General features: G+C 46.5%; 1 protein-coding gene across 9 annotated transcripts in view; it reads left to right on the top strand.

Moving 5' to 3' along the window:
* Enok (histone acetyltransferase enoki mushroom) overlaps positions 1 to 13878 on the top strand; it is a 35735-nt gene that overhangs the window by 14509 nt on the left and 7348 nt on the right. For 6 of the 9 annotated variants that reach the window (XM_076436552.1, XM_076436547.1, XM_076436548.1 and 3 more), the window contains 3 exons: positions 7106 to 7572; positions 9080 to 10851; positions 12807 to 13306. In XM_076436552.1, the coding sequence (XP_076292667.1) occupies positions 7106 to 7572; positions 9080 to 10851; positions 12807 to 13306 (2739 nt within the window). The remainder of the gene's footprint in view (positions 1 to 7105; positions 7573 to 9079; positions 10852 to 12806; positions 13307 to 13878) is intronic. The other 3 variants (XM_076436555.1, XM_076436554.1, XM_076436553.1) reach the window with 3 other exon arrangements.

Raw genomic sequence — 13878 nt, 5'->3', positions numbered from 1 at the left:
CACGAGCTCTCTCGTGTTCGTATTCGTACGCGTTGTTGTATGCGTGTTCGTGTCGGTAACGGCGCAATGGAGGAGATATATACATAGAAGGTACGGGTAATCGGCGTAATGCAAACAGGCCGCGGAAAAATAACGGATCACTTCGCGGCTATTCGCAGCTTGCTCGCTAGGCGCACGGTCGTCCCAATTTCACTCCAATCGCTGACTAATTAGCTCTCGATGCCCATCGGCGAGTCAGGACTCTCTCGTCAGGATCAAACAATTTACAGCGGCTCTAAAATAGCGACCCGGCAAGTTGAGCTCACTTGCGACGGTTTCGAGCGTCTGCACCAAATATTTCACATAAATTAAGCGTACGTTACCGCGGTGCGAAGGTACATTAACCCTTTGCACTCTTTTGTCGATTGTGACATCAGTTTTTATCGCAGGAATTCTTATGTCGAGTCACATTTAAAAATAGTAGGGACTTGTTGGCAACAAAATCGAGAAATTCGAAGTGCAAAGGGTTGAAATCGAAGAGGACCATCCGGGATCTTCCCTTGTCGAAGACCGAAACAATGTGCAAACAAGTCTGCAAGTTGCTCTCCCAAAAAATGCATTTCGAAGCTGATAAAACGTTGATCCACTGCGGTCCTGGATTCACGTTGGAGCAATTACATAGAGTAAACTTGGTTGTTGAGTGGCGAAGGGTTAGGAGCAGGAGTTTCTCGCGAGAAATTGGGTGTCGGAGAGGCGTGGGACGCTCCGATGAGCGACAGACTGGATGCGTGGGTATTTGGAGCGGCGGCGCGGCGTGGCTCGGATGACATAATATTATATAAAAGCTGGCAAAGATGGTCGCGGTCGGGCTTCGGGCTGGATCATGACCGGCTCGTGGCTCCCGCGAATCAACGAGGGAAATATTACGTGGTCGTTACGGTCCTTTCTTCGTGCGGGCTGGCGGGTCACGCCGTGTGCCCACGCCTTCGAGAGGTTCTGGAACGGGGCAGCCAGGGGAGCGAGAAGGGCCAGCTGGGACAGAGGGGAACAGCGGGGAGAGGCTCGGGACGATGTGCTATCTCGGCCAACTTCCGGCGACTCGTTTGTATATCGCTTCTCTTATTGATCCTCCGCGCGCACGGAATCACTCCGACGGAATCGGTCCGTCTCTGTCGAGCCCTCTCTCTCTCTCTCTCTCGCTGTTTTCTCCCCACCGCGTGTCCCTGCGTTCCTAACGACCGCGTTTTATGCGTGTCAGACCGCAGAGTGAGCGAGCAAGAGAGAGAGAGAGAGAGGGTAGAGAGCGCGCGCGGAAAGTTATAGAACGACCGCGCCGACGCGATTCTGCTAATTCTCTCCTCTCCTCTCTTCGCCGGCCGAACGGCCACCAGGCTGTTCCCTCTGTCTCCAGCTGCTTCAGAGGCTCACCGTGTCGCGTCGCTACCGCCAGTTTCCCGCCACTGCGCGTTTCCCGCGTTTTTTAGCCGACCCTTTCCCTACCACTACCAACACACCTTGCTCGTTCTCCATCGATCGACCGCTGGCCGAACAAGGGCTACCGGTTCCCCGTCCTTCGGCCGATCCGACCTCCGCGCTCTTCGACTCGAAACTCCCCGCCGTCCATCGGCAGCGACGTGCGTCTTTGTCTCTTCTTGATCCATCCGCATCACACTGCTATCTTCCCAATCTCATTATTGGAGGATCTTTATCCGAAATAAGAATGTTCCACCTGATTTGCAACAGACCGTAGTGAAACAGAAATTTATTTTCTTTCTTATACAATGTTTGGTGGGTTGAAAATAAGATAATAGTATTTGTACATTTTTCTAACACTAAATCTACCGAGTACTAAAAGAGATTGAAATGTTTTAGTATGGTGTTAATTAGTTTTCTCAAAAGTTCCATCTTTGAATTTATATAATTTATTGGTATTACCCGGTTTTGTTGAACAATTATTATAGCTTACAGTATTTCACAGACGCAAAATTTCTCTTGAAAATGGTCCACATTAGGATCGAAAGGTCGAGAACAATTTAAATTGCAAAATTGCTTAATGAGTAACATTTGACCGAATCTGTGGCGCCGAAATCATTAAATTGCTTATTTGCGCTATCTACGATCGACATAAAGGAAAATTCGAAATGTTTTAGCTTGCAGAAATGACGAGGCTCTATTTAATCAACTTTAATTACTAGACTGCGGATCTTTATGCAAAATAAAAAATGTTTGCACTGATTGCAAGACAGAGGAGCGAAATAACAATTTCTTTCTTCTTTTAATTATCTGATTAAGTTGAAACCAATACACTGATGTCTTTAAATCTTTTTAATATGTCCACTGCTTTAAATTGTTCTTACCCATTTTTGTCATAAATGCATAAAATCTATTAATTACAATATATGCTGGGATAAAGGAATTTGTCGAATCAATTTTTTTTGTAAGCAACTTCGTAATTTCAATAATTGTAAAACGAAAAATATAAAAAAAGGTCATTTGACCGGCAATGGCAGGTTTAGTGTTAATATCTTTACTGTTTTGGAATACACCTACTCATTCTCGTAATAAATGCATCATATCCGTTATCTACTCATCGTGCAGTCCAAAACCGAAGGACATTCTCAGATTCGAAAGTAGCTTACGGTGTGAATACGCTTGTTTACAAATATTCGAGATACACAGTAAGGAGCATAACTGATTCCACACACTTTAAATCAGAATAACTTTTATATGAATGAACCGAACGACTTCAATTTCTCTGTTAGGCTAGAAGAATTAGTCTAGTAAATGACGTCTAATAAATAAGTTGGAAAAATGCATTTGGTCGGAATTGTGAAAAACAATAGTAAAAATGGATTTCTACAACTTTTTTAGCTGGGCGAATAACGAAAATTTAAAAGATGTGTTTGGTCAACTCGTAGAAATTATATACACTCCGAAAATTTCATTGAAATTTGGTAAAAAAAAGTGGTAAGAGGGATAAAAATCTTGTAAAATTGCAATTTTTACCACTTTTGATCGTTTATAACTCGTGAACCAATTAACCAATTTCAATGAAATTTTCGAAGCGTATATAATTTATACAAGTTGATCAAACACATCTTTTACATTTTCGTTATTGTCCCAGCTAAAAAAGTCGTAAGGATTTTCATCATTTGCTAAACTAATACTTCTAGCCTTACAGAGAAATTGAAGTCCTTTGGTCGATTCATAAAAAACTTATCTGATTTAAAGTGTGTGTGATCAATTATGCCCCTTACTGTATGATGCACGCGATTCCGATTTCGTACGATTTGCTGTACGACTGCGCGTTCGTTTATGAGCACAAGCGAACACTGTCTTTCGAACTGTCTGTGCAACTTAGACGTTGGTCGTACGATAAATCGTGTCGTCTGCGGGCCGTTTTAGCAGGGCCCGGAAGTGGGCCAGAAGTCGGACGTTATCAGTGGATCTCGATCGCCGGGGTTGAGTGATTCGGCGAGTAGCAGCGCTAACGAGAAGAGCACGGCGATAAACGAGACTGAAAGCGCGCGATGAGTCAGTAATCGCGGACAAGACACGAAAGAGAGGGCAGCCGCAGCGGTGCGGCACGGTGCACGAGAGAAACGTCGTCGAGCGTAAGGACGCGGTTCACCGGAGCGCCCAATCGCGTAACAGTTACTCGACGATTGGCCGTACTTCGTCGTCGAGCAACAGGTCGTTGGTCCGAGAAGCGGAGGCTTGATCGCGCGTGTTCCGTTCGAAGAAATTCCTCTCGCTGCAGCCGAGATAGGCCCCGACGAAAATGTCACTCGGTGACAGACAACTCGATCCGAGAGAGCCGTTCGCTTCACCGATTCTCCCCTTGCTGCTGCTGGATCCATGGATTCATAGATCCAACGGGGATATTGGTATCGGCGGGCCGATCGCAATTCGATTCCGCTGGCTGCGCGCGGACCGCCCGCAACAGGTCCCGCCCGCTAATCGAATACATAGTTAGGCTCGCACTGTGTATCGGTTTCGCGTAACCGCGATAAGATTCCCGTTGCGGCGCGTGCTCGTTGATTATACAACGTCCCGCGGTTACCTTATTCATTGTAAGACGTAGCGAACAATATGAGCTTACTTCTCTGTTCAGAGATTTTTCAGTTTAGAAGTTGGACACGGGACGATAGAATGGGAACCAAATAGGAGTTTATTTTTCTCTTCAGAGATTTTTCTCCTCTTAGCAGTTGGGATGCGAAAAAATAGAATAGGAAACAAAATAGGAGTTTATTTTTCTCTTTAGAAATTGGGCTACGAAATGGTAGAATATAGAATAGGAATCAAATAGGAGTTTATTTCTCTCTTCACAGATTTCTCTCTACAGAAATTGGGCTACGAAAGGAGAGAATATGTAGAATAGGATCCAAACAGGAGTTTATTTCACTCTTCAGAGATTTTTCAATTTAGAAGTTGGGCACGAAAAAATAAAATAGGAACCAAATAGGAGTTTATTTTTCTCTTTAGAAATTGGGCTACGAAACGATAAAATAGAATAGGAACTAAATGGAAATTTATTTCTCTCTTCAATGATTTTTCTCCTGAGAAATTCGGCTATACGAAACTATACAAGCTAATGGAGTAAACGACCAGCGATCTGGAAAGACTGTGTTGATTCAACCGGCCGATGATCTTATCGCGAATCTAAAAATGGTAGCTGATGACGACAGCCCCCAACGTTCTACGCACGTCGGCGTGTGAATGGGGTACAGTGTTATCGACCACTGGAGTACCGGAAGCTCATTTGGTCCGATAACGCACTAAGGAAAACTAGCCGTTCACGATTAATTTTTTTCATTCTTTGTCGACGTGACCTTGAGGGACCTTGTACGAGCACTGCGTACCGGATTGTAGCAGCGTTTCCACGCTAGTCTCATGGGATTCAGATGTTCGGGGTGGATACAAAGGTCTCACAAAAAATTATCAAAATCGAAGTCAGACACTTAGGGTCTTTCCCTTATGAGCGGTAAAAATTTTGGGGCCCTCAAACTCAAGTTAAAAAAAATAGAAGTTGAATGAAGGAGAACAAAACAGAAAAGTAATAAAAAATTTCATACCGGTACACATTAAATAAATCTATTTAAAAATTCATTTTATTTAAAATTCGGGGCCCTATGGTATCCCGAGGCCCCACGCGGCCGCTTAGTCCGCTTACCGTTAGATCCGCCACTGCAGTAACTCCTCGATATTCAGTATCAATAGCGAACTACCTACCAACGATAGACAGCAGGTACCGTCGAGAGTTTTGATTTGTTTGGCATCGTCGAAAGTTGTTGGCAGGTTTGGGTGCGGTGGTCGGCCGTTTCGCGCGTGCAGTCGGCGTATCGAGGCGAAAGATCGGGTCTGCGAGAGCGAGTGGCGCGGCGGAGCCCACGGTTTTAATAAGATGCACCCTCGTTGATGCGGAGATATACGGAACCTTGCTGGCTGCATTATTACCGGAATGAATAATTACGTTTTACGGTGGTCGGTCTGTCGGTCGGTGGGTCGTCTTTCGTATGCAACGCGCGCGATACCATACACTATACACGCACCGAATACAGAAAAATTGATGCGCACCACCGCGAATCGCGTCGGTTTCCAACGACATTCGTAGAGCCAGCTCGATCGAGCCGTAATAACCCTTTGGACTCGAAGAAATTTTAACTTCCAAATCAGGAGATATCTTTCGACCCAGGTCATTTTTATTCTATTATTCTTTATTCTATTATATTCTATTTATACATTGGTACTTCGGTGTACGACCTTAATCCGTTCCTGATGTTTGGACTTATACCGAATAGGACGTATACCAAACCTACCTTTCCCATAAGAAGTAATGTAAAGCAATGTTTCCCATAAGAATAATGGTATGGCAACTTTTACCGGCGCCCCAGAGTCACCATTCGAGTGCAAAGGGATAACAGCTCTCCCGGCAACAACGTGCACTCACAGTTTCGCCGAGCGAACTCTATCGGTCTTCGCGATCTTCCCCATTCCGTGTAACCATGACGGACCACCGATTACTCCTCCGTTTTCATATTTTTCCGTGGGATCGACCGTTTACTTGCCAAGTTCAACTTGCTGGAACATCCTGATGAATATTGAAATTCGCTTTTCGCGAATTACCAACTAATTACTACCTAATAATCGCATCCTACGGGGCGATTTATTCTCGCGCGAAGGACGACGCTAATTACTGCTTCGTGTCCGATGGAAGACCATCGCAAACTCGCGTTTCACGTTTATCGACCACGCGTTGTAGTTACTCGATTACGATCGTGTTGTAACGGCGATCGCCGATTAGAGAACGTGGCTCTTGATCAAATTAGCCGAGTCGATAGAATAAATGCTGCTCGTTTTTGTTAACCCCTTGCCGTATTTTAACGAGATGAAGGTTTTTAACACCTTGCCCTACAATATCGTGTCAGTCTCGTTATTATTTTTTATCGTTGAAAATAGTTCAATACGGAATCACACACTGCATTTCGATTAATTCCAGTTGTAAATTGTCAGCAACAGTTTCAAAGTTTTTGGTCGGGCCGCAGAGTACTTGTCGACGGACCGCGTGTTTGACATGTCTGGGTTAAGAGGTAGACTCCGTTTTCCAGGATTGCAAGGGTGCGGGATTCGCCTTCTCATTTCTCGATAATAGAAAATTGTGATTTTTCAGTAGCCGAGAACGATAGATAAAAGATCGATCTAGGGCGCTATCTCCCTCAAAAGTCCTATTTTTTCGTAATTTGCATTATTCGGAAGCATACAACTGCGCATGTAGCTAATTTCATAGCTACATCCTGCCGAATAATTCAAATTACGCCTCGTAAACGAAAAAATAGAACTTCTGGGAGAGATAGCGCCCTAGATTGATCTTGTATCTAGCGTTTTAGACTACTGAAAACCCCGTGTCTGTATTATCGAGAAATGAGAAGGCGAATCCCACACCCTTGGAATCCTGGAAACGAGTCTACCGTCTTAATGCGAAGTAGAATTCTATTTCTCTGTTATCGATGTGTTGAACTATTACTGAAGTGATTAAAGTAAAGACCTAACTATTGACAAGGGTAATTGCTCGAGTTGTTTGTACCGATTGACCGTACTGATCGTTGGCGTGTGTTGTCTGTCGCAGCTGCCGGCTCCTCTGCCGATATGCAAAGAGTGTCTCGGAGCGACGATAGCCGGGAACAACAACAACACGAAGCGGAACGCGGCGGAGAAGCTGAGCAGGTGTAGCGTGTGCGGTGCTGCTCTGCACAACGTGTGCGCTCCGCAGGAGCTCTCGATCCTGGTCGACAGGGGGATTACGTGGTCCTGCGACGACTGTTCGCCGACTTGCGCCGGTTGTCAGCTGGAACAGGAGTCGCAGAACTATCTGGTGAAGTGCGCCGGCTGCGTCAAGTGTTACCATCCCACCTGTCTCGATCCCGCCCTCGACAAGAAGAATAAGGCGCCGTGGAGATGTCGACACTGTCAAACGGCGCACACGCCGGTCGCTAAGGACGACGGGAAGAAGAGCAAGCCGCAGGACTCGGCCTCGCTCGACGACACGCCGACCAGCGCGAGGAAGAGATTCAGCAAGTTACGCGAGAATAGAAAGTAAGCACACTACCGATCCATAAGCGAGAACGAAACCCAGCCCTTCCTTCCTTCCTTCCTTCCTTCCTTTGCACGCGCTTTGTCCACACGTCGCGAGGCAATCGCGATCACTAGACTGCGGATCTTTATGCAAAATAATTGAGTTGGATGTCATTTCTTCCATTAATGATTTTCATAGAAGAGAGATCCTTTATTTTTAATGGCACAAGAAGTATTTATGGCATAATTTATATGGTATCGAAAGAGGAATATCATAGAGAAGAACCATTTCTATCGCCTGGGTATTTTTTCATAGTTTTTTCAAGGTCATCGTTATCTTTTTTATCGGGAAAACTTATTTTCTTTTTATTCCATCTTATAGCGGCTGGAAAAATACATTTGAATATGCTAAAGTCATTAACAAGATGGAATAAAAAAAATAAGTTTTCCAGATGAAAAATAACGACAATCTTGAGAAAACTATGACAAAATAACCGGACTAAAAGAATTGTTCTTCTATGATATTCCTCCTTCGATACCATTTAAATTATGCCCTAAATATTCTTTTTGTGCCATTAAAAATAAAGGAGATATTTAGGTGGCCTCCTTCAGCTGAGACACCCTGTATATTGACATCCTCAATCTTCAAAATTTTCCAACAATTTTGAATTTCGTCTATTTAATTTTGCTACAAAGGCCCGCAGTCTACTGACCACCGATTAAACCCCGTTTGCATTAGGCAACTTGAGGCTGATCGACTCGATCGCTCAAACTAAAGTTGCCCAATGTAGACACGACCAAATTTCAATCTGGCATCCATAAATACAATGATTTCCGCTAATATTTATAATCGTAATACTCTCACGTCTGGTCTCGTTTCAATCAGAAAAATTTGGCCAATCCGTTGATAAAGGTTTCCTAACGAAATAACAAAAACTAATAAGTAGACTGCGGACTTTATGCATTCATAGCAAAATTGAGTATATCATATTCGAAATTGATGAACAATTTTTAAAAAATTGAAGATGCCAATATTATAATTTCTCCTCTATTAAGATCATTAAGGGAAGAAGTGACATTCAATTTAGTTTCTATTTCTTGCTATCGATGCAGACACTTTTTATTTTGCATAAAAACGCGCAGTCTACTATTAAGTAAGTATTAGAAGGGATAAAAAATTAACACTATAGAAGACTGTATTCGAGCAGATTTAACGGTTGAGCTGTTGAATACAGATTGAAATGCAGCGAACAATATCCTCGCGGCGCGATGCGGCGTACAGTGGTCAGTTCGCCCGAAATAGTGGCCAAAAGCAAACAATTTTTTCCGTAGTTTAAAGATCTGTGTAGTAGTACTTTATTTATAAAGTGCCAGAGCACGTTTTTTTTTGTTGGCCACGTATTCACGATTTCCGACCACAGTGCGGCGTGTAGATACAGCTGCGGACTTCAGTCGTCCCAGTGGAAGCGATATGTATATCGATCGACACGGTTTATTCGACGGTGGTGTCGCGTTGGATGTGTTTCAGATCGACGGTATCCAGAAAGAGCTTGACGATCGCGACTCCCGGAAAGAAAGGCGCTGCTGGAGTGGCACAGGTGGACAGCAGCTCGGACGGTAATGCGGGTGTTGTCTCCCCTCGTCAACCACCTTTAATTTCCTCTCCTATACCACAACCCCCCGCCCAACTCGCAGGCCAGGGTAGGCTACTCGAAGAAAAGAATGACCGGATCTCGAAGGAGAAGCAAAAGTTCTTTAGGCTGAGCGCATTTAACGCGGAGCACAATAAGTTGAAGCGGGTGGGGGGCGGTGATAAGTCTAAGTCCTCGCAGAACGTTAGTCCTAGGTTGACTCGGGGTAACGCGAACCAGAAGAAGCAGCAGCAACAGCAACAACAACGGGAACAACAACAATCGCCGCAACAACAACAGCAACCTGCACAGCTGGGTAATAAAAGGGCGTCGTTAGCGTCTAGCAGCAGTAGCAGTAGCAGTGCCAGCGCCAGTGCCAGCGCCAGCGACGCGTCTGATAGCGATTCCTCGGATGGTAGCGACACCACCGACGACGATGACGACGATGAGGAGGGTAACAGCTCGAGCAATTCGAGCGACTCGTCGTCGGAGGAGGAGGACGCGTCCGAGAGTGGTCACCGGGTTGCATCTTCTCGGATCGAATCCCCGAAACCGAGGAGTCCATTCTCCTGTGATCTCAACGAGGACAAGCCTTGGGGTTTCGCCGCGGCCGCCGCCAAGCTGAACGCGGAGTCGCCGTTTTTCAGCAACATCAACAACACCTTCGGCGCTCCGTTACCAAAGCTCGACGTGGGCGGCACGCCGACGTTCGGCTTGCACATACAACCGGCAGTGACCGCCACCACCGTCTCGGACAGCAAAAAGAAGCAAAAGAACGTCGTCGGTGTCGGGACTGGGGTCGGGGTCGGTGGCGAGGTCGTTGGTGGTGTCGGTGGTGTCGCATCTTCCGGTTTCACCGGCGGCATCGACAACAAAGTGAAGCCCGGCGCTGGTCAGCTGAAAGGCTTGTTCGACGGTCTGAGTCACTTCTTTTCAGTGCCTACGAACAGTAGGGCGAGGTCCGGTGGGGCCGCGCCTAATTACGCCCCGGACAGGAGAAAACGGCCTAACGCGGACGAGAAAACCAGCGGCGGCGGCGGCGGTAGCGTTGCAAAATTTCCGCGAGGAGCTCAGCCGCCGTCTACCGGCGCGAATAAAAGGGACGTGACTTCGCCCGCCGTCCCCGTCCGCGGAAAATCAAAGGAGAGGAAGAAACCGACGGCGGAGGAAGCGCCGAGGGTGCCGAGGCCCGGGATCTTCACGCCCTCCGACGAGAGTTTGTTCGTGGTCGGCTCGTTGAACGAGAAACTGCCGAAAATGACGCCGTCGAACCTGGTGAAAACCGCGGTGAACAGTAAGAGGCACGAGCACGAGAGGAGAAAGTTGATGAAGGACGCCTCGTCGCTCGTCAAGTGCGCCGCGAACGACCAGTCTCTGTCCTCGCCGTCGTCTTCGCCGTCGTCGCACAGGCACGATCATTATCCACGAAAGAGGAACAACAACAATAACAACAACAACAGTAATAGCAACAACAACAACAACACGGTCACGGAAACCAGCAACGGTCAGACGACACGCCACCCTGTGCCCGCTGTTTCGAAGTCCGGCCTGTGTTCCGATTCCGTGAAATCAAATCCTAGCCTAAAGTCCAATCCACGAGCCTGTACTAGCGCCACCACCACCAACACCACCACGACACCCCGCGCGACACCCTGCTCCACCAGGAAGGGTAAGAGTCTATCCCCGACCCGCTCACGAGTCCCTTAACCTCGATGATGCACCCAAAAAAAGTCGCAAAAAAGAAGAATTCCCCTCTAATCTAATCCTCGCTCACCACCACGTGGATGTGTTGGCGGTGTGGTGTGGTATATGATATGTGTGTGTACATGTGACTCTGACACGTAACTTCTTTTCCAGGATCAACGTGATTGTTCTCTCGTACCATGCGTGTAATCTCGCCCGATCGAAAATCTTTTGCGTTTCCTATGCTCGCGGGACCGTTAACGAATGTTCGTTGCTCTATCTCGTTCGATCGCGAGGGAACAGAGTCGCGCGTTCGAGCACAGAACAATCAGGTTCCTCGATAGGATGTTTATCGGTCACACGGTGTAAAACCGATGGAAATCTGTCTCTCTCTCTCTCTCACGGTAGCCTCGCGTATATTCTCCAAATGAAACGAAACGGATCGACGACGATGATGCTGCCGCTGCAGGATTCGCGTTTCCTTGGATTTCCATCGGTTTCACGCTACGAATATTTACGTGGTTTTATTGCATGTCACTAATAATGTTTCTTACTTGGCTCTGGCACACTTAACTCTCCTTTAATCCATGCCGTATATATGTATTTATAGGGTACATGATTAGTGCACGCTTGCCAATGCACCCGACCGTACACGCAAACGTTTCGCACACGCTTTTCTTCATCTTCGGTTCTCTCTCTCTCTTTCTCTGTATCTTTCTTTCTCTCTTCCTCGTTTTCGCGTTTGCCGGTCGACGCGAAACAATCTCGGCATCGAGTAACGCCTCTCGCAGATGATGGATCATCACTTCGCGACCTGGTCGCGGACCACCCACGAACCTCCTCGAGAAATTGTTGTTTTAGCCACGTATCCTCTGATCTCCCCCCCTAACCTCGTAATAATCGGAAGCGTGTAACCGCACTGGTCAGTTTTCCAGGACGAAGAAATACGACACTGGGTGGCATACTATTGATACACTCAGCCGGTCCCGTATTAGTCCAAACTGGAGCGTCTACCTGTTGCTGCTGACACTTAGCAGGCAAACATCGTTGTTGTTGATAAAACTCGACGCCCTTCGCAACGCAATACGAGAATGCCCTTTTGCCATCGAAGAGCCAGACTACCGATATACTCTGCCAACACATTCCACAAATACCCGATATATCCCACAGCTTTGCTTTTTCTCTCGATGCCCCCCACCGTACTCACAATTATTAACAGCTCTATTCGGCGCCAGAATTACTCACTGTTTTTTTTTGTTCTCGTTTTGAGCTCATTCCATGCCGAATCGATCACTTTTCGACGTCACCATCGACGAGTTTGTTCTGAATGAAATATGTTCTGGTCCATGTGAAATTAGGGGGATTTGTGTTGTCATTTTGCCGGTCTAGAAATCGTTTAAAAATTACAGGCCTTCGAAGTTCGCAAGTTTTGCCCATTTTTGCCCAGGGTTTGTCCGATTGAGCTGTGTTTTCTTTTGTTTGATGATGGGCCAGAGTGGTTTAAGGGAATGAAAATATTCTAGGTCGCATGTAATGATGAATTAAACCCCCCCAATTATACACAGACTACAACACATTTAATTCCGAACGAAATCGTCGATGGTGACGTCGGAAAGTGATCGATTCGGCATGGAATGACTCTTCGATTATATACGTCGAGGTTGTGCACTGGTTGAATAACATATTTGTCACGCTTGTTCGATCAAAGTAACATTGCTTTTGTTTCTCGGTCGACGACGAGTTCTCCAACGACCGATCCCGCGCTTTTCTCGAATCGTTTCGTGTTCCGTGTCGCGTGGCCCTCGTCAACGTCGAACAGTATTGTAGTAACACTTCCTCGTCTTGGTCCTCTCCTTCACACTGGACGTGTCGGAAGAAACGTCGCGATAACGAACCATATTTCTCTACTCGAACGTCTTTTATTTTTCTTTCTCTCGATAGAGATCTTCCCAGCGAAGAGCTCTACTTCCGTCGTTCTATTCGTCCCGCGGAGCTGTGCGATCACTAGAAGAACCAACCTTTCAACTCTGCTTACAGAAGAGCCGATACTACCGCAGACCTTGCCGCCCGGCGTTACGCAAAAGGATGTCGATCTATTTAAGGACGCCCGGGACAGGGCGGCGAGACTCACCGTTTCGAATGCGAACGGAGAAGACGACGAAACCGTGTCCTCGGCTCTTAGTCCTGGCACCGGGAATCCTGCGGCTGGAAACGGTGCGAGGAACCCAGCGGCCATCGTTTTCGGTCGGTACGAAGTGGAGACGTGGTACTCGAGTCCATTCCCGCAGGAGTACGCGAGATTACCGAAACTATTCTTCTGCGAGTTTTGCCTAAAGTACACCAAGAGTCGAGCGGTACTCGACAGACACATGGACAAGTGTCAGTGGAGGCATCCACCGGCCACCGAGATCTATAGGTGCAACGGACTGTCCGTTTTCGAGGTGCGTTATCCCCCCCCCCTCTCTCTCTCTCTCTCTCTCTCTCTCTCTGTTTCTCTGTTTCTCTGTTTCTCTAAATTTGTTACGCCATCGCAAGACCCCCTAGTTCACAGGTCATTGAAAATTGCATTCATTAATCGACCACAGTTTCTCAATCGTTATTCATTAATTCTTCATTCGGTACCCTGTATTCTGCTGATTAGCGACACTGAAAGCCACTATGTTTCTCGAGCGTATTCGGCTCTCGCCTTTAATCTAGCTAACAATTGAGAATTAAGAGACACTTTGCTGTCCTACTGAATTCAATCGTTATTCGCGAACGACGAGTCATCACTTTGTACACGAATAAACCGATGACGAATAAACGAAGATAGATTCCGGTCATCGATAGCCATTCTGTAGTTCTCCGTAACCAAAATCTGTTGATTAAATGTGTTAACTCTTATCGTACAACCGGGGCTTGAAAACAGTTGCATAACTTTCAGTTATGCTTTTTGAAGAACTCCTTGAAAGGTCATTTGAAGGTCAACATATTATGCACGGTTTCAAGCCCTGCTCGCAACAATCAACGACGG

This window comes from Lasioglossum baleicum, chromosome 13 (genome assembly GCF_051020765.1).
Source record: "Lasioglossum baleicum chromosome 13, iyLasBale1, whole genome shotgun sequence".
NCBI classification, from domain to species: domain Eukaryota; kingdom Metazoa; phylum Arthropoda; class Insecta; order Hymenoptera; family Halictidae; genus Lasioglossum; species Lasioglossum baleicum.
Note: the sequence above shows the minus strand (reverse complement) of the source record. Positions and strands in the feature narration are given on the sequence as shown.